Below are 21,016 nucleotides of genomic sequence, written 5' to 3'. Positions count from 1 at the left end.
GATGTCTTTTGACTTGACTTCAGAAAAGCATCCACTGACCCAGAGCAGTTGCTGCTTTTTTGCTGTTGAGCAGTAAGTGTTAATTCATGTAGAAATCTGTGAAATATGAAGCAGAAGCAGTCCAGTTTATGTCCAGTCCAACTGAAAATGTCAGCTTGATAGGTCATGTTTTCTACTTTGTGGCAGTCTTGAAAGGAAAGATGTTTATATTTGGGTTACTTGAAGACATTTAATAATTTGTCATATTGTATATCCCTGAAGTCCAAGGAGGAATATGTATTAGTGTGTGAACAACACAGTGTAAGTTTTCTCTTACAGAAAACTGTACAGAGAACACTGGAATATACTGGATCTTCCCCCTGCCCCCCCCAGTCTCTTAGGGCTACAGTCCCATTTTTTTCTCACATTTCCTTCGGATCTTTCTGTTCATCTTTTTTCTTGTATGTTTTTGCTTGCTGGATACATTTTGGAAGGTGTACAGGTGAAAAACACAAGGTGATAACCAATACTTTAACGTATTTTGTTAAATTTTGAAAGGCTTTTCTTGGTGTGGAGAGGTATTCTGGGTGCTACTTCTATCGATACAAACTAAAGGTCCTCAGGTTGTTGACCAGGCAGTAGTGATGGGACCAAGATAGTCAGTCGAGGGCACAGGGACTGTCATGATGATCCACAGAAAGGTCTTTGGGATGCTGCCTTGCTCCCGGCTCTCTTTCGGGGTGCTGGCAAACTGTGGGGCATTGGAGCGACACTCTATTCTTTCCCAGTCCAACGTTGGGATGATGAACATAGCCAGCTTCTTCTCCCATTTACAGTGACACAACGGAACAGGTCTGTTGGTCCTCGCGGGGGGGGGTCATAGCTGCTGAACTGCAGCGCAGTGTCTAGCACCTTCCTCTCCTATCGAGACTGTTTGGAAGCTGACGGAGCCAGCTCTCTGGTGGGGTGATACTGAACCATTGGCGGAAGGCCCGTGCGAGACATATGTCTACCTTGCATCATAGGAGAGGGACTTGAAAGATGGTTTATGTACAAATTCAATGGAGAGTAAGTTCAGCAACAGCCCACAGAGAGTACATTTTAAAAAGATCCGTGCATCAAGAACATATAACTCATATATTTTGAGATCGGGGGGGACCACATGGGTGTCCACTTCGGTTTTGATTTGCAGTGCCCTACATGGTGTAAAACCCACATTTTCATAGATTGCAAATCCCAAAGGGCTCAGCTTGACCTTCTAGTGTGCACAGCACAAGCCAAAAATGCAGACTCTGCAGAGCAGATGTATTATTGTTTCTGCATCTGCCTCATGACTTCTTTTTGAGTTAACATCTCTTTTTCAGGAAGATTTTCTCTATTTTGATCTAAAGCCTGTGTAATAGGCAAACTAGAGAGCTGTTCTGTCCTCATGATATACTGCCACTAGTGCCATTTATTAGAGATGTTTGATCCGGAGTAGCTTTTACTCCAGTGGGAGAGAGAACAACCTGTTAGATGTTATTTTTGGAACCTGCTTTCCAAGATAGGTTGCTAAACCCCAGATTTTCTAAGTGCTCTGACACACTGTAAAATCTTTGTTTGCATCCTGTACGTTATTTGAAGAAGCAGACTGAGACTTGGATCAATTTGCTTAATGTGCCTGATGGAGCGAGACTCTTTAGCGTTGCTTCCTGGCGAGTTTTTATTAAGACAGAAGCTGTGGTCTGTAGTTTAACTCAGCTCAGAACCAAATGCCTAGAACATTAGATCAGGCCCTTTTGGCTGTTATAGGTGATAGTAAATAAATAGCGTACAGCTCTTTATTTGCTACTGCGCGTGGATCGATTGGCACACCTAATTTGTTGCTGTAGCTCTTCCTATGAGATTTTTGCTAAGTGTGTAGAGCCTTCAATCGTAGTTTTTCAGCTTGGAAGAAGTCCTTTGTTTTCTCCTCCCCCAATAACTGACAGCATACTCTCTTTTTCTCACTGCCAAGGGACATACTGCCAGCAGAGAGAAGTGGAAGCTATAACAGAAGGAGATGAAGACAATGAAGGCTGCTGCTGCTGTAAGCCCGGGCACTTGCCTCACTTGTTATCATGTAATGCAGCCTTTAACCTCCGATGGCTGACATGGGAAATAACACGAACCCAGTACATCCTGGAAGGATATAGCATCATTGATAACAACGCCGCAACAATGCTGCAAGTGTTCGATCTCCGGAGAATACTTATCAGATACTATATAAAGGTAAACGCTTTGGTAAAGTGGACTACATTCCTAGGCAGGTTTGTCAAAAAGAATGAATGCTGACTGCGTATTACAAATAGCATTTGAAGTTTTTGGCTTTATATTTATTCATTTGCACTGCTGGCAGTCAGACTGACTTGATGTTAGATAGGGATAATTAATTTGTATCTCCCTTTGCTACATTTGATTCTGACCACTTAGACTTCCAGTTAGTACAGAAAATTGCTGGCATGTGTAAGCAGAAATCAAGAAGGTGAGTTAACATCCTCGAGCAATAAAGTCAGACGAAGCATTCTTACAAAGCAAAACTTCACTGACAGTTTGTTATTTCTTCTTGACTTGGCCTTTCCACTGTTTTTTCTGGCCAAAAAAAAGATCAACAAGCATAAAGTTCTTGGGAAATCTCTCAAGAGCTGTTTCTCAAATACACTTTTTAGTAGCGCAACCCCCCTTCTTACCTGCTGTCTTACATACGTTGTACAACACATTTGAAGTTGGTTTATTCCATTGATTAAACAGCATTTCATTTACATCACATCTATATTTGCACTGTTTTTAAGATCACAATGTGACCACGCAGATATTAATTTGTCAAAATAATTGAACCTTATAGTCTAGCAAGATATCTTCATCCTCTGCCTAAGCCTTTTTCAGTCCAGCAAATGAAGAAATCACTGAGTTTTTGTCTTCTACTGAAGCAACCAGAACCAAGTGCTGCCTACTGTCCCATCGGTACTGTCGCAAGGCCACTCACTAAAGCTCCCAACCATCCCTGGTGTCTCCTTCCAACTTACATCCCTGCAATTGTAAAAATTCTGTCAACCTTAGAGAGAGATCTGTTGTAAATAAGTTAATCACCTTTTTTTTTGCAAGTAAGCCAGGGCACTAAAAATAAGATTGTAGCCTCACAAAGCTGCTTTGATCATACAGTCGATCACTTTGTAAAATGCAGACTGGGATTTCATAAACAATTTTACAGGCGGTAGGGTCTGGTAACCAACCTACTTCGTTTAATTAACTAATTAGAAACAAAACTGCATGTGAGCATGATTTTTTCAATTTAGAAGTGGGTTTTGTGGCTGTAAATTTTTTTTTTTTTTAAGCAATGTATCTAAATGTAAAAAAAAAACAACCCTTCTTTAAGCTGAAATATGTTGTTACAATTGCTTCGCTTTACTTTAAAAGGTAACCTGAATAACCTGAAGATAAACTGATGCAAGCTGGTATATGACTCAGCTTTTGATGGCAGATGAGACTGAAAAAAATCCCAGTCTAAAGTGTGATCAAATCAGCAGTTTATTAGTTTACAGCAGTGAAGAACAATGCTATGGAAACTGGAACTTTTTTAGTGCCTTCAAGTCAACTAATGTGTAGAGGATTTGCAGAAAGTGTGAGGTTCATCACGTTGAAAGTAAAACTTAACTGAAAGGTAGTTTAGGGCTTCTGGTTCTGGACATACCTGAGAAGCAGCTGACATAGGTAAGATGGCTTAGACCAGCTTTTGTGCCCTATGATACAGGTGTGGTTAATTGATCCTATTTTGAGTAAAAGGGAGGTGGGTTAAATGATCTCCACGCTACTGAGGAATGCTGTGGCTCCATCTCCACTGGATGCAGATTTTGGTATGTCCGCCACCTATGGCTTTGAAGGTGGGAAAATTGAATCTCTTTTGGTTGGGTTTAGTTGAGCCAGCACTATAACACTGCATTTACAGATCTTCATTCTTAGAAAGGTGTCAGTCCTTTAATCTCGTCCCCTTCTTGAGGAAAGATGAACAGAAGATGATAATAACCTGTTGGCAGCTTCGATATTAGCCTGGGCTGGGGCTCCCTTCAGCCAAGGGAGAGCGTGCTCAGGAGATCCCTTCTTTATAATGCCACTTCCCAAAAGAAAGCTATATGGAGATTTTAATCTCCTATTCTTCAAGTTATTTGTTTCTTCCGTAAACAGAAGCTTTGATAAGATTTGGTAAAATCCGTAGTACAGCCTCGGAAGGTGAGAAGACTGTGTTATGTATCAGATCAGCTATCATCCTCTTTATTTAGTACTTATGTCCAGATAAACAATATCAGAAACAGAGGTGAGGATTCATTCCTTCCCCAGCTTTTTCTCATGGGGGAATCTTGAGCTGTAACAACCCTACGCACCCTGTGCAATGTGAACATTTTAAAGCCCTGCCACTTTCTTTTTCACAGCGTAGGAAAGTAATTGTAAGAAGAGCACTAGTTAATGCAGCATTCAGGTCACATACATCACAAACTCAGAAAACACTTAGACTGGAGTTTCGGCAGCAACTGTGCTTCCATTGCACCGAGCATTTGGAGTGCTTCTAGTTTAGTCTTTGTAGCTTACAATATTGTAAATATTTACCGTATTATTTCTGAATTGCCATATAGCTGAGGATGTACTTGTGCACAAAACATATCTAGGAAGAGCTACTAAGAGCGGAATTTAATTAGGTGGCAGAAGTTTTTGCTGTTTCTATGTCTGATTGCGAGTCTGATTTTTTTTTCCCCAGCTGAATCTGCTTCTTTGTAAACACAGGTGAGAATAATAAAAAAAAACAAACTGTATTTTGAAGATCAGTGAAGAAAACATGCTTTGTTTCAGTTCTGTCCTTCAAGAATACTTACCACATTGGTCTTTTAAACAATGAGTGACGCTGAGCATCTTAGGCCTAATGTATTTATTTAATTTGCAGATTCATTGACAGCCTAGAAAGGCCCATATTTCTTCTTATAAAAGGATTTTTATTCTCCACAAATAAAGTGGGTCAGCTCCTGTAGCCCTTCTGCAGATATTTTGAAATAATTTCCTGCCCAACTACTGTGATATTTTTCCCCTGTGCCTCCTCTGTCTCTTCTCAATATATTCTTATTTAAGCGCCTTTTAGTATTCAAGAAGTTGGCATTCGCTGAGTGCTGTGTTTTTAGCTGTATTGTTTCCGCATGAATCTTTTTAAAAGAGTGTATTGTTCTCCGCATGCCAAGAAATTAAGGGTCCATCCTTAGTCTGTATCTGTCTGACTTGTCTTTTTCCTCTGGAGCTTAATTTTCTTCTTGCTTGTGTATTTTTGTACAATTTGAAAGATAAACTGTGGAGGGCATCTGGGATTTTTAAAAGGGCTGGTGGTGCCTCTGTCCTTTTTAATCCTTCATTTAATTCATTTTAGACATTTATTTGCTTATTTCCATTGCATGGGTAAAGTAGAACTACATCATCTTCAGTCATGTTTGCTTGCCCCTCATTTGCTTTGGAATCCAATTCTAAATTAGTATCTTTTATTAAAAAAAAAATAAATTGTAATCATAAAACATTATAATGGGACTTTCCAGCTGATGCCACTTTCCTTTGCAGCACTGGAACTTCTCCTTAAGGTTCATATTCTTCTGAAAATATGCTTTAAATTTGGTTCAGATAGATTATTTTCTTTTGTTTTATTTATTATTATTATTTTAATGGCTCTAACTTAAACTTAGAAACCCAGGCACAGATATGAGATACAAGCCTTGCTGCTTTCTAATATTTCTGCATTTGGTAAAAGAGCTCCTGCTGAATGTGGCTTTTCCTCCAGGGCTTTAAAAGCAAACTTAAGTTACATCAGTTACCAGCTTCTTAACCTGGCATATAAGAAATAATCCATTATTCTTTACTGGCCTCATTGACAAATAACAAAAATAGTGATGCTACTAAATGCAGAGAGAAAATAGCAATTAAAGCAGGCGTTTTCAGACTTGTGTTGTACACATCTGTCAAATTTCACCTTAGTGGTTAAGTCGTGGTGGAACTGTTTATTAAAGAATTAGGAAAGCTTCATCCCCCAGAAAACACGAAGTCCACTGAGGAAAAAGGAGTCCTATTTTGAGCATGTGACCGTCTACTACTAATTTTTCAAAATATGCCTGAGCTTTTATCAGTATCACCTTCTTGGTGATACACTCTAGAACCCCACTAATATTCAGTAATTAACATGTTTGAATGCTGGAACTCTGTCTTCTTATTGTAGTCTATTGTTTGTATCAATTTTCCTATAAAGCAGAAGGGTATTAAAAACAGAACTTCTTTTTCTGTTGTGTGCTATTTAGATATCAAGTCTTATCATCTTTCTAACTTGAACAGTTTTGTGAAGCAATGATGCCAAGCAGTAAAAAGTAGGAAAAACATGTACCATTATAGGTAGTTAGTATGGTCCTATTTGATTTGTTTTCTTCTGTGTAAAATATATCTGCTTTAATGAGAGAGAGAGTGACTAACTTTTGCACATTTTGTCAACAGAGTATAATATACTTTACAGCAAGTTCTCCCAAAATCCTTAACTGGATAAAAGACGAATCCATCCAAAAGATACTGCAGCCTTACGCAAAGTGGCATTATATTGAACGTGACCTTGCAATGTTTAACATTAATATAGACGAAGATTATGTTCCGTGTCTCCAAGGAATAACCAGAGCCAGTTTCTGCAGTGTTTATCTGGACTGGATTCAGTTCTGTGCTAGAAAAAGGGCGGAGGTAAGCTTGCTTTTATTTTTTTAGTAGTAATAGTTTTAATTCTTGGGATAGGAGTTAAATGATGCATGGGTACTCTTTTGCTTGCTTAGGGTTAATACAATAAAATTTATTTCATTGAAGATGTTGGATTTAACATAAAAGGAAAATATATGTTTTGTGGAATGGAAAAAACATATTTTGGAGACTATCCTTGTGCAAAACCTGAGTTTTAAGGAGGGTTAGTCTTTGAATACAGAACTGATTCCTTATTATGCATGCTTCCAACATGTTAATTTCATCATTTCTAAAAAGCGTGGATATAGTAAGGGTTTGCTGGAGCAGGCTGTGTTCAGGGAATGTCATCATTCCTCCGGTGTTGCCAGTGTTTGGGTACGCTTGCCGAACACTGTTAATGTGTCTGTACCCTTTCCAAACACTTGCCTACCTTTGGAAACAGTCTTCAAATGGTAGGGAAGTGCATAATAAACTCACCGCTAGCGTAGGTCACTTCTGAGAGCTCCTAATTCAAATGTGAACCATGCCGCAGCACCGTGTGAAATTACCTTGCAGCTCTTGGAAGGTCAAGGGCAGGTTTACAGCTACACCAGGGCAGGTTTACAGCTACGCATCCACGTGCTTTGAGGCACTAAGATTACTGATGGTCAGCAATCAGTTGTCAGAAATGCACTACTGTATTTCCATGGAATACTCAAAATAGCCCAGAGGGAGAATACAGTTTCAAACAAGCATATTCCCTTGATTTAATTTTCTGATTATTGCTGATAATGGCAAAAATTGAGAAGTATATCTTTTCCTGGCCATCAAGCACTGTTATTTGTGCATTTTTCATTCAGGATCACTGAGTGCACATCCCATTTGCTACCGCTGACCTTAGCTGGCATAACGTCATTGAATCTTAATCTTTCTTCTCCACTTTGCTTCCTTCTCATGTCTCTAATCCTGAATACCACTCCACCAGTTCCTCTGCATATCATGACATTGAAACTGTTTTCATGGAATTGTCCTCTGAGCCTTCCCCACCATCTTCTCCTACTGGGAATGTTTAATCTCTTTTCTTTCCCATCTCCATGTCTCAGCTTCCAAATTCTGACACATAAAGAATTGCATGATGCAAGGGAAGCCACTGTTAAATGATGGTTTTTCGCTTCTTAGGTGGCTGAGGCTTTCAAATAGAATAATATATTTAGGGATGCCCAATACACTTGAAACTTATCAGAGTTAGACTTAAAAGGGCAAAGGAGCACCTGCACGAGTGTGCACACACACATATTTATATATTTTTTTACATCTTTTTCTTTTACCTCTGTTCTTGTAATTCACAAACTATATAGAGGTAAAGTTCACGTAGGAGACGAGATGTAAAAAAAGCTTTGCTGTACACATAGCCCTGAAAATCAGTGTATTTTATAGAAGGAGCTACATTCTCCATTATAATTGGCTTCAGTTTTAGAGTCAAAGCAAGCTGTAAGAAACCACCCATTGCATGGACAGAAATAATAGTCTGGATCCTCCTGAAGATTCACATTCATGAGGGGTTGTTTCAGTTTTTCCTCCTGCTCGATAGCAAGGTGTTCTTTGCAAAAAATTCAGTAAAGAAACACTCCTGAGCTAGTATATGTCAATTAAATGTTTTGACTGCTTGTTAAAATGTGAAGTCAATGTCGTTGATGGTATACAATTTAGGTATATATTGTTATTCACTAAAAGTGTGTTCCCCCAAACTTTTCCAAATAGATTGTTCTGGAATCTGGGGGGGAGTTTCATATGTATTGTGTCCCATGAAAAGGGGTTTGGCTGCCTCCAGTTGCGGTTTCTCTCAGCAATATGGAATCTGCTGTGGTTTAGAATGTCAGATCTGGAAAAACAAACAAACAAACAAATGAAAAAAAAAAAAACAGCAAAAACCCCTACCACCACCGAAGCTCTCCTCCCTTGGGATCTTGCCACCCGAGACCGAAATGCTCTGTTTCTAGCCAGCAGGCAAAATAAGCTTGCACTTTGCAGAAAGCCTCTGATGGCAACGATCTTCCTTCTTGTTCTGTTTCATTGCAAAGAATGATTTTGTGTGCAGATCCAGCTACAAGGAAATTTTATGAATGTTATGATTTATAGTATTGCAGTGCTTTTAAAGATGGTATTTGCACCTGGAATAACATGCTGTTCTTAAAACCTTGTAGCACCTAGACAGCGATGAGGATTCTCCTCTCGTGACGCTTTCCTTTGCCTTGTGTATACTGGGTCGAAGAGCTCTGGGAACTGCAGCTCACAATATGGCCATCAGGTAATTTTTAGGAATCCTTTTTCCTCGTTTTAAAGCAAAGACCTGTTTGTCTTTTTTCACTTAATGTGGAATCTCAGCAGAAGATTAGATCAAGGCAAAGTCTCTTTCCTCCGTAAAATAATTTCTTTTCTGCCATTCCCAGGGGTCGATACTTGGTCCAATTTTGTTTAATATATTCATTAATGACCTGGATGAGGGGATAGAGTGTATCCTCAGCAAGTTTGCTGATGATACCAAACTGGGAGGGGTGGCTGACTCTCCAGAGGGCCGCGCTGCCATCCAGCGTGACCTGGACAGGCTGGTGAGCTGGGCAGAGAAGAACCTAATGAGGTTCAACATAAGCAAGTGCAGGGTCCTGCACCTGGGGAGGAAAAATGCTAGGCAGCAGTATAGGTTAGGGGTGGACCTGCTGGGAACTAGCTCTGAGGAGAAGGATTTGGGGGTCCTGGTAGATAGTAAATTGTCAATGAGCCAGCAATGTGCCCTTGCTGCCAAAAAGGCCAATGGAATCCTGGGCTGCGTAGGGAAGAGTGTGTCTAGTAGGTCGAGTGAGGTCATTCTCCCCCTCTTCTCGGCACTGGTGAGGCCACAACTGGAATACTGTGTCCAGTTTTGGGCTCTCCGGTTCAAGAGGGACAGGGAACTGCTGGAGAGAGTCCAGCGAAGGGCAACCAAGATGATTGAGGGATTGGAGCATCTCCCTTATGAGGAAAGGCTGAGAGAGCTGGGACTCTTTAGCCTGGAGAAAAGAAGGCTGAGGGGAGACCTTATTACTACTTACAAATATCTAAAGGGTGGGTTGAAGGAGGATGGAGCCACACTCTTCTCGGTGGTTCCCAGTGACAGGACGAGGGGCAATGGGTGCAAGTTGGAACATAGGAAGTTCCGTTCCAACACACGAAAAAACTTCTTTACAGTTCGGGTGACAGAGCACTGGCACAGGCTGCCCAGGGAGGGGTTGGAGGCTCCTTCTCTGGAGATTTTCAAAACCCGCCTGGATGCAGCCCTGAGTAATGTGCTCTGGGCAATCCTGCTTTAGCAGGGGAGTTGGACTAGATGATCTCTAGAGGTCCCTTTCAACTCTGAAAATTCTGTGATTCTGTGATTCCTGGACATCTTTTACTTTGGTAGTTTACTGAATAACTAACATGAGTCTTCATTTCATGGGGCAAAGCAGAATTTTGCATTGAAAGAACAGGTACCGATGGCTATTGCTTGTGTTCACGCTCATGCCTGGCCTAACTGCTGTAATGCTGGCTTCCTCCAGAAGGGGAAGAGACTTCTAAGTACTCCGACATCTACTTAGCTAAGTAATAATAAATCCATAAGGGTCCTCTATTCCGTGTTCCTTGTGCCACTTCATGCTGGTGACCGAGGAAGGGAGAACCTTGCATCTCTTGAGATCACAGCTTTGTCTGTTCTCACTCTACCTTACTCATTCATTTATTCATTCAAAACACTTCTTCCTAGAAAGTCTTGCTAATTAAAATACGCTTGGTTTAAGTTTATTTCTGGACGTGCTCTCCACCTTACATTTTCCTTAGGGATTCTTCCATTTTCACTAGGAGTTCTGAGTTGTTTGGGTTTTATAAAGTACCATTTATGCTTTTCTAAGTGTTCAGCCTGAGTAATTAATTGTCTAGATGAGGCATTTTATTAATGAAATAATCTTTATTAAAGACTAACTTCTCTCCTAACTTTAGATTTTTATTAGATGTATTTGAACTCCCTGTGTTCACAAGAGTTTAGTAACAGTAGAGAAGATAAGTAAATACACAGTCTCTAAGTGACCTTGCTGTATTGGCACAGAACTGTGAATAAAGCCCTCTCCCAACAAGGTCCTTAGAGAGGATTTGTCTTACTAACAAGCAAACAAAGACAGCATGTGCGATTTTGAATGCATTTTCTGTTAGAAGATAAAACAGTCCTTTAAATATTCATTCTAGTTTTGTTATCTGTTGAGTTGTTTTTAACGTCTGTTTTTATGTCTTCCTCTTTCAGTCAGTCACACAAAATGTTCATGGCCCACACGCCTTATTTCTTGGTGTGCTCCTCCTTCCTGCTTTCCTAAGTGGCTTTTGTTATCTCTTTTCTACTGGTCCTTGCAAATTCCTTTCCTGTAGTAATTTTCTTCTTGGTTGAATTTCCTCTCCATTTCTATGCACTCGAATTAGTGCGATGTTTAGTGTGCCACTGATTTTTCTAAAATTGCCCTATTTTTTTTATGATCCAAATTTTAGAGTTTGGGGACATAACAGGAAAGTTAATGTGAATTTGTGATTTTTTATTTTTTTTGAGAAAAGATTAAAGTGATCTGAGGCTGCAATAGATATGTGACAACGATATTAGAAATGCATCTAAAAATATCACAAAAGCTTCCTCAAAATGTCATCACATTGCATGTACTTTCCACGGGATCTTAAAACCTGCATTACAAAGTTTTGGCACTAGTACAGATACAATAACAATGTCACGTATATTTGTTGGCTTACGTGGTCAGTAGCTAATGGAAAGAGATAATATTATCAGAGACTTACCAAAGCTTAGCATGGAAAGCATGAATGTTGAGAATAATTATTTGCAAAATCTTCTGTAAAGATTTTAATAATAATTGCAGGAGTCAGCTATACCATCTCATTTTAAAATCTGGAAAATTACCAGTGAACCAAATTAGCTTCTCTCTTTTGGTGAGTGGATGCTCTGTACTCAAAATACCTTTCCTGGGGGGAAAAAGTCTGTAGAAGGGGAAAAAATGCAGTAGTCATGCATTGCACAGCTCTGTCCCTGTTTTTCTGAATCCGTTCTATATAATCCTGTATCTTTAAGTCGTGATTTTCTTCTTATTAAGAAAGTGCTCCAGGGCAGTATTGAATCATTGTATTTTTTAAATGTATTTTGTGACACAAAAGGGATTAAGTGGAAGCTTCTGTCAGTATCTTTTTCAGTGCTACTTCACAAAAGCTTTCCCTAGAAAAGTTTCACTGTGAAAAACTGTGTCACTTACCCACCTGGTTAAATTACCTTTAATACATTTCAACTGTCAGAAATACTTTTTTGGGGAAAAAAAAAAAAAAGGAATCCGAGTAGCACAATCCAAGTTATAAATTGCTACAGCTACAAAACATGATTTTAGCTTGGTGATATATGTTTATTCTTGTCTTAAAGAATTTATATATTTATTTTAATTTACAAAAACAATTCAGGAGCAAGGTGGGCACGCTCCCACCTGACATCAAGACCTTTATCACCAAAAATCCCCCAAATACATTCGCTTCAGCACAGAGGGCAGTTACCATACTTACTGTGTTTACTACTTCACACAAATCTTGACAACTTATTTAAATACAAAGAAGCAGCGAGTCAGCGAGACTCTGATGGGAATACAATTATACAGCATGCCAGGGGGAAGGAGACTTTGTCCAACACATAGAACGCTGCTGAGGCCAGGAGGAGATGTTCCCGAGGATTAACTTCAGGCAGGGAAGACAGATCTCCCTCCCCTCTCTCTTGTGTTTGATGGAGATACAGCAGCTCTTACGGAGGGTGATTTAGAGCATTATTGCTGGTCCTCACCCCCGGCTCTCATCTGCAGTCAGTCAGATGAGGAAGGAGTACTGAAGGTCCTCAGAAGCTGGAGGAATCACGTGATGCTTCACAGCCCTTTTCCTTGAAAAGGTGTCACGATATTTTGGGGACCTTTTTGAGCCTACTGGTGCTGAAGAGGGTTTTAATTTTCTGCAGAGATGGTGTCAGAACAGGCAATGCCACAGCCAGCTGTGTGCATGAGTGGGAGGTGCTGCATGTATGGCTGTCAGGAGATGGCTCATTTTGTAAGAGATCAGGGCTCCTAACACATGCTCGGTCACACTTGAGTGCTGGACTACAAAAACGTATGGGTTTTAGATTTCTCTAGTAGGCACTAAGAAATGACCTTGAACTTCATCTCAGGACTTTCTGTTCTGGCTGCGAAACATCTTGTGTACAACACTGCTAGAGGCTTCATGATGAGTTAGAGACGTAATGGTCAGATAGGTCTTGTAGTCTTCTCTTCCTCTTCACGCTTATTTCTATGAAATGTTTCAGATATGTCTAACACGAGCAAACTAGCCAAGAATCTGTGCTCTGTGGTCCATGTTTTGTTCTCGGAGGTAACTGTGCAGGTCGTAGGAAACTTTCTCTGGACTATGTCTAGCCCTTGCTGTGTCTTGAGGAGTGACAGTCATCCAACTGCTGTGCAGAAATAGTAATGCAAAGGTAATGTTAGACCGAGGTGTGCACTACAGAATTGAGATTCAAGTTTACATTGTGTATGTAAACTATCAATTTGCAGTCATTTACACATGATTTTGTCTAATCTATTAATCAGTAAATGTCACTGTATAAACCAAGATTTTAAATGCTCTTATATAATGTATGTAAATAATTATTCAGTGTACCTGTTCATGTAAATGTCAGTAGCAACCCAACATTAACACTAGATTACACAATAAATGCATTCATTAAGAAGGCAGAACATTGCTATGCAAATCACTTGCTCTTTTAAACTGTCATTAGGAGGCATCCTGCACAAAATGCAATTTGAAGAATGACATGACATTACCATTCATTTATTCAAAGATGAGTGATATGTTTCAGTGTGCATTTGTAAAAAATTACTTAATAATCCTATTCAGCCGCTAGACCTACTAATACATAAATGTTTAATACACGTTTCCAATTTGGAAAAATATATAAAAGTCTCTTAATAAAGCACCTCTCATCAGATACTCCCAACACTACCAAGCCTGGATGCTCAGGTCCCCGCGGCTCCCTCTGGGCGGTATCGCTCAGCGTGAACAGAGCGTCGCTCCAAGGAATGGCTCTGCCTGGAGGAACCGCTGCTCAGGCTGAAGCCCTGGGAAGCAGCGGGCCCCACTCGCCCCTTCCCTCCCGGGCACCACATTGCGGTACCCAGCATCTGAGGGGGAAGAGGTGGAGGGCACGGCACGTGGCGCCGGTGATGCTGTGTTGCTCGTGGGAGTTCAGGCAGACAGTGCAGCTTTATGTCTGCCGGAGCTGAGCAGAGCAGAAGCAGGGGAGAAAAGGCTGACTCTTAGCTCGCAACCACTGTCGCCTAAAATACCAAATTTAGGAGGGCTACCATTGAAACTATTTCATTCGGGTGAGGTATGACATTCAGGTCATTACCAGCTGACAGGCATGCAAGTTTCTTTATCCCTTAAATAAATCTACAGTTAACATTAGGAAAGGTCTACAAACTGCAGACAGAAGATAGGTTTTGATGTGCAGAATACACACAGATATATTCACCAGCTCATTAGTTTTCATCCGTACTGTTTTCAGGCTTGCATCAAATGTTTTCGTTTCAGCTGTTGGAGCAACGTAAGGGGTGCAGTAGGAGGGAGTATTTGCTTTGGCTCTGTTGCCCTCCCTCTGGTATTTGTGGTGCTACTTAATCCCCTCCTTTCTGCACGTTCGAGGGGCCGACGGTTCCCACACACCTACTAGTCTTGTTCTAAAATAGCTCGCGGTTGTGACAGCAGCTTTTTGGGTCCTTAGCTCAGAGGGGTAGAAATGCTGCCAGAAATAGTAGTTAATGTCTCTTCCTGATTAATGCCATTTCTTTGGCATATGAATTTACCTTAACTAGTTTTAAAAATATTTTGAATGAGCCTGTAACTACAGCAGATTACTAATTGAAGTAGGTTAAAACTGCGCCAAGAAAGCAGCAACAACCTTGAGTCAGGCGTGAGATCAAAGCTGCTGGCTTTACAGCTTCCGTATAATCTCATTAGAGTCTTTGGGAGAGAGCGTAACAATGGGAAGAATAATAACAGCTGTATCTTACGTGGATTAAGGACTGTGTGTTATAGAAGTAATGGCTTGAGATAGTGTCACATTATAGGCAGAACGTACCCCAAAGCCTCATTACGATTGGCAGGAGAATAAAAGATGCCTGTGGTTTTGTGAATACAGCAGTGTCCTCCAGACCTCTCTGGTGGAAAATACATTATATAAAATAATTGACTCTCAGCCTCTCACAACTACTGCCACCGCTGCTTTGCTCCTTGTAGCAGTCATATTTGTTCTTCAAAATGCTGGTTAGAGAACTTATTATGCAGAGGGGTGAGGAATGGATGAGTCTTCCCTAACTAAGCACAGCGAGAGCTGTACGTGCTTCACTCCGCTCCCTCTGCTGATGCTCAGCTGCGGTTTGCATAGCTGTGCTCGTCCTGGCCTCGCGTGGGGCAGACGCTGCTGTTCGCAGCAGCCCGTTTAGCATGTGCTGATGCCTATAAGACACCTTGATGTGAATGCAAACTCTTTGCCTGCTCTGGTGTTCCGATTTGGCTCCGAGAGCCTCTAATGATGTAAAAACCAGTTCTCTCTCCTGCCGACTCCTCCATTCATCCCAGCCAACTTTTCAGAGCAAATACAGGGGGTGTTATGTGAGGAAAAACTATACGACAGGTCATCATTAGGTGCAGAGTTCAGGGTAGGTTTTCTTTTTTCAGTTTCATCATGGGAAGAATATTTAGATACAGAAGTGTTTTTTTCCAGGCAAGGATTCGGCTGTGTATGCTGGATGCTGTCTAGTGGGTGGGCGAGTGAAAAGACCCTTCCTGATTTCTGGCCTTTTCAAAGGAGATGATAGTCACGTATTTCACCATGCTGGCTGCACCCACCATTTTTTTCCCCCCCTAACTGGTTTATTCTAGGGCTTCCCTAGCAATTAAGCAGGATTTGGGTATATTATCATTTTATAAGCTGTGAAGATGATTGATTGCAAGTCGATGGGGATCAGGACCCACTCCTTGAAGATACATAATTCCCATTGAAATCTGTGGTTGAACATTTCAAAGATCTGAGCGTAAGTGCCCGTCTCACACAGACGTGTTTTAATACGTAACTTAGTACTAATAAATGCAAATCAGTTAAGAATTCACAAGGGCTTTCCCGTACTCTTCATGTTCCCAGCAGCGACAGCAGCCCTGCCTTCCTGACTGGCCGCGCTCATCCCACTGATTAGTTGATTTGTATTACACGGTGCTTTCGCGGAGAAAATCGGTATCCAGCTGTTCTCCTGGTAACAACATATATATATATATATATCTTTCCCTTTTAATTTCTAAAACATGCTACCCACCAAGGGCAAAATTAGAATGTGTCTGCGCTGAAGATAGGCCAAGCAGTCTCCCAGTCTCTCTTTTCCCTCTCTCAGAGAAGAGAAAAAATTTAAAAGATTTTTTCTTTTCTTTTCCTAAAATAATTAAGAAAGCTGAATTATGTGGAAAGATTATGCGTTCTCGGGAGAAAGTCTGGGCGGTAATGAAAGCTGCTAACATCTTAATGCAGCTTCTCCTCAGAGCCTGTACAATCTGAAAAAATCAACTGTTGTAAGAGTGAGTAAAATCTTGGCAGGTGGATGAAACCATGTCCTGTGGGTTTGCAGGAGAGGCCTGTTTTTAACAGATGGCTTTGTTTTCCTCAATTTCGAGATCATTTCTTTAGAGCAGCATCAGGATGGGAGTCCCGCTACATCAGCGTTATCCAAGCGGCTGTGGTGTCGGTGCGGGAAGCTCGTGATGTCGGGGCGCAGGTTGGAGCTGAAGGCTGGTTGTTTCCCTTCGCAAAGCCCTTGTGCCACCATTTTCTAACAGCTACTTGGTTTTGTGCCTTTTACCTCTTGCTTAAATCTCAGGTCTAGCCAAACTGTCATCCGATGTCAGGCAGAACTGCTTACATCTAGTTTCTTCTGTTAGAAAAAAGAAGCCCAGTGCGTATTTGCTTTAGGGCTCATTGTTTCCGCCTGAAACACCTGCCGTTTGATTCATGCTCTCAGCCAGTTTGCTAAACAGTTCCTGAAACTTAGTATTCTTCTCGGCACATCTGGTTTAATGTTCACATCTGAAGTTTGAGTTTCATGACAAAAGCCTCAGATTTGCTGAAAATGTTTTTTACAGCTTTTTTTTTTTTTTTCGGCACATCTGGTTTAATGTTCACATCTGAAGTTTGAGTTTCATGACAAAAGCCTCAGATTTTCTTAAAATTTTTTTTTCAGCTTTTTTTTTTTTTTTTTTAATTTTTACCTTGTGAGGAGAACTGCTAAGAGTAACAGGGCCAATCGATAAACTTTTAAATGAGGGGGCAGCTTCTGCTGCCTGCACAGGGATTGCAGAGCAGCAGCACCTTGAGGCACCCCATGACTCAGCCACCCATCCTTAGGACATCCCGTGTTCCAGGTGCCACACTTGTTTCGTGGCCAGTCGTTTACAGCACAAGCAGAAGGAAAACCACCTACCCTGAGGAATGGTTTCTCATTAGAAATACGCGATGTGACCCCTGCTTTATACCCACCACAGAAGCTCACCCTGTGCTGGAGGGCCACTGGTCACTGTGCAGCTCAGCAGGTGGCCGGCGGCTGGCAGGGGTCCGGCTTGGTGAGATGGGAATGGCTCCTGGACATGACTGCTGCCTTTCTCTTACAGCTTGGACTCTTTTCTTTATGGGCTCCACGCGCTGTTCAAAGGAGACTTTCGGATAGCAGCAAAAGATGAGTGGGTCTTTGCAGACATGGATCTATTGCACAAGGTTGTTGCCCCGGCAATCCGAATGTCTCTGAAGCTACACCAGGTATGGGTTGTTTTTTTTTTTTAATTTCTATTAACTTTTACTACTGCATCTGTTTTCTTAGGGAAACACAGGAAACCTTGGAAACCTGAGAAACTGTCCAAAGGAAAAAAAAAAAAAAGAGAGGAAAATGGAGTACTTGTTGCCTTATTCTGAGAAAATTCCTTAATCAAAATTGAAAAGCTTGGCATTTATTTTACATTCCCTTTATCTTCTTTTCTGTACCCCCTTAGCTGCCCATTTGTAACCATTCATGTTGCAGAGCTTGACCCTGCATTTTAATCAAAACAAAACTGACGGTCATGTCATGTTTTACTTGCCTGGATACTATAAAGATGGTTTCTAGATTGAAAAGAAATACATTGATTAGCCTAATTTCATTGCTAATTTATCAGTCCTTCTGTGAACGGCAATACGTATGTAACGCTTCCATATGTTAAAAGACACGGCTTAGAGGAGAGTGGTTTGAAGGCTCAGTGTCGCAGCTCTCTGTTTGATTATGTTAGGCTGTTTCTGACCCCCTTCTGTTTTCAGTTGTAAAAATCTGGCACACCTCTGTTGAAGTTGCTCCAATTTCTTCAGGTCAACCCCTGTATAGCTTGGAGTTGATTTTGTTCTTGCTCTGGCACGTTATGATTTAGTATCATAAGCTTTTATCATGCATGATATTTATAATTGCTCTGAATGTAACCGAAGTGGAACTGCTGTGAATTAATATCCAAGAATTTGACATGGTAACTTTATGAATGTTATCGCTGGCTGTGTTGCTGCATGAAAGCTAAAGTAGTAACACAATATTGTGATATCTGCTGATGATTCCCAGTCCGTGCTTTTGTTGGTACATTTTTGTGAATAAAATAAGGATTTCCACAAGCACTGTGGAATGCCCCAGGTGATTCTGATCTCCCTCCAGGCTACCCAAAAGCTCTGCCTTCCATGGTTTCCCACTTTATAAAAAGAAAGTGGATGAGCTGGCATTCTCCAAGTGTCTTTGTCCAGTGGAGACATGAGATCAGAACAGGTTACAATAAACCAAAAATCGTACCTTTCTATATTACTGTTAAATTAATTGTTCTGCCTCCCCAAAGACCCACTGTATCAAATGGCAATTCACTGGGGTGGTCAGCTGATAACTGTTCGAAAAACAGGATTTTGTTTATTGTTGATAGTTTTTGTGTTTTCACAAATATACCTGACCTTGTCAATACTTTTTCCTGTACTACCAGGACCAGTTCACCTGTCCAGATGAGTATGAGGACCCAGCAGTTTTGTATGAAGCGATCCAATCTTTTGAAGAAAAGGTGGTGATTTGTCACGAAGGGGACCCAGCCTGGCGCAGCGCTGTACTCTCCAACAGAGAGGAGCTGCTAACCCTGAGACACGTGGTAGATGAAGGAGCGGATGAATATAAAGTTATCATGCTCCACAAAAGCTACTTGAGCTTCAAGGTTATCAAGGTATGTATGCCATCTTTCTAATATTGCAGTAATTTAGGTCTGTGATAACTAGTATTATTTCTGAGTAATCTGGCCAAAAGGAGAGGTTGATTGTAGTTATCGGAGTAGGGATTGGAGGTTAAAAGAGCTCTCTCCAGTTGACTTCCATTTTGGACCCATATGTTTCTGTATCTGAAATAACATTCCAGGCTTTACTGGGGAGTAGCTGCAAAAGTTCATCAAACCTGTCGGTGCAAAGACATGAGCTGTTTGCATACACAGCTGCTGCCGTTCTACCTAGATCGTGTAGTTCTGCATCTTAAGTAGCAAACATTTTCACGTGATCCACATGTTTTTAACCTCCCTGTAGGTCAACAAGGAGTGCGTCAGAGGGCTTTGGGCTGGGCAGCAGCAGGAACTGATTTTCTTACGCAATCGTAACCCAGAGAGAGGAAGCATCCAGAACAATAAACAGGTCTTGCGGAACTTAATTAATTCTTCATGTGATCAGCCACTGGGATATCCAATGTACGTTTCCCCGTTAACCACCTCGTACCTTGGGACACACAGCCAACTGAGGAACATTTGGGGGGGACCTGTCAGTTTGGACAACATTAAAAAATGGTTCAGATCCAAATGGTTAAGGTAGGTGTTAAATTTTGGCTATGCAGATAGAGACCCTGCAGTCTTGGTTTCACTGTATTCTCTGTTAAAAGACAGTAATTCTGTACTGTTATCTATGAGTAAAAAAAATAATTGCAAATAACTTGGAATATAACACAATAGCCCTACAGATTTAGCAGAAAGCAAATTAACTCATTCATGGTTTTTAAGCAAAGCTTTCTACATGTTCAACAAGATTCACTACCAAATCACTTAGCACTACAGACATTTCCCTTATTCCAGGGAATTTTACTGTTTATGCCTTGTAAATGAGGGTATCTTTTCTCTAACTCGGTCATGTGTCAGAACATGAATAGATGTGTTGGTGGGTTACCACAGAATCATAGAACGGTTAGAGCTGGAAGGGGCCTTAAAGATCATCTAGTCCCACATGGCAGGGACAGCTCCCACTAGACCAGGTTGCTCAAAGCCCCATCCAGCCTGGCCTTGAACACCTCCAGGGATGGGGCCTCCACAGCTTCTCTGGGCCGCCTGTTCCAGTGCCTCACCAGAATTTCTTCCTGATACCTATTCTAAATCTACCTTCTTTCAGTTTAAAACCATTATCCCTTATCCTGTCACTACATGCCCTTATAAAAAGTCCTTCCCCGGCTCTCCTGTAGGCCCCCTTTAGGTACTGGAAGGCCACAATAAGGTCTCCTGTCTTCTGGACTCGCTTCAACAGGTCTGTGTCCTTCTTATGTTTGGGACACAGTACTCCAGATGTGGTCTCACGAGAGCAGAGCAGAGGGGCGGAATCACCTCCGTTGACCTGCTGGCCATGCTTCTTTTGATGCAGCCCAGGATAAGGTTGGCTTTCTGGGCTGTAAGCGCACATTGCCAGCTCATGTTGAGCTTCTCATCAACCAACACCCCCAAGTCCTTCTCAGGGCTGCTCTCAATCCATTATCTGCCCAGCCTGTATTTGTGCTTGGGATTGCCCTGACCCAGATGTACAACCTTGCACTTGGCCTTGTTGAATTTCATGAGGTTTGCACAGGCCCACTTTTCAAGCCTGTCCAGGTCACTCTGGATGGCATCCCCTCCCTCCAGCACCACACAGCTTGGTGTTGTTGGCAAACTTGCTGAGGGTGCACTGAATCCCACCATCCATGTCACCAACAAAGATGTTAAAGGGGTGCCAGTACTGACCCCTGAGGAATGCCACTCATCAATGGTTGCCACTTGGACATTGAGCCGTTGACCGCAACTCTTTGAGTGCAGCCATCCAGTCAATTCCTTACCCAGTTACGGTCTGTTATGCTCC

The 21,016-nt window shown here is 41.4% G+C and overlaps 1 protein-coding gene across 1 annotated transcript in view; it reads left to right on the top strand.

Moving 5' to 3' along the window:
* Window positions 1-21,016, top strand: part of PCNXL2 (pecanex-like 2 (Drosophila)) — a 155,112-nt gene that overhangs the window by 125,745 nt on the left and 8,351 nt on the right. Inside the window, exons 26-31 of the mRNA XM_009891164.1 lie at window positions 1,976-2,229; window positions 6,505-6,738; window positions 8,916-9,019; window positions 17,509-17,653; window positions 18,877-19,107; window positions 19,457-19,731. Of these exons, the coding sequence (XP_009889466.1) occupies window positions 1,976-2,229; window positions 6,505-6,738; window positions 8,916-9,019; window positions 17,509-17,653; window positions 18,877-19,107; window positions 19,457-19,731 (1,243 nt within the window). The remainder of the gene's footprint in view (window positions 1-1,975; window positions 2,230-6,504; window positions 6,739-8,915; window positions 9,020-17,508; window positions 17,654-18,876; window positions 19,108-19,456; window positions 19,732-21,016) is intronic.

The sequence above is a fragment of the Charadrius vociferus genome, unplaced genomic scaffold (assembly GCF_000708025.1).
Source record: "Charadrius vociferus isolate BGI_N301 unplaced genomic scaffold, ASM70802v2 scaffold78, whole genome shotgun sequence".
NCBI lineage: Eukaryota > Metazoa > Chordata > Aves > Charadriiformes > Charadriidae > Charadrius > Charadrius vociferus.
This window is presented reverse-complemented; position numbering and strand designations above follow the sequence as displayed.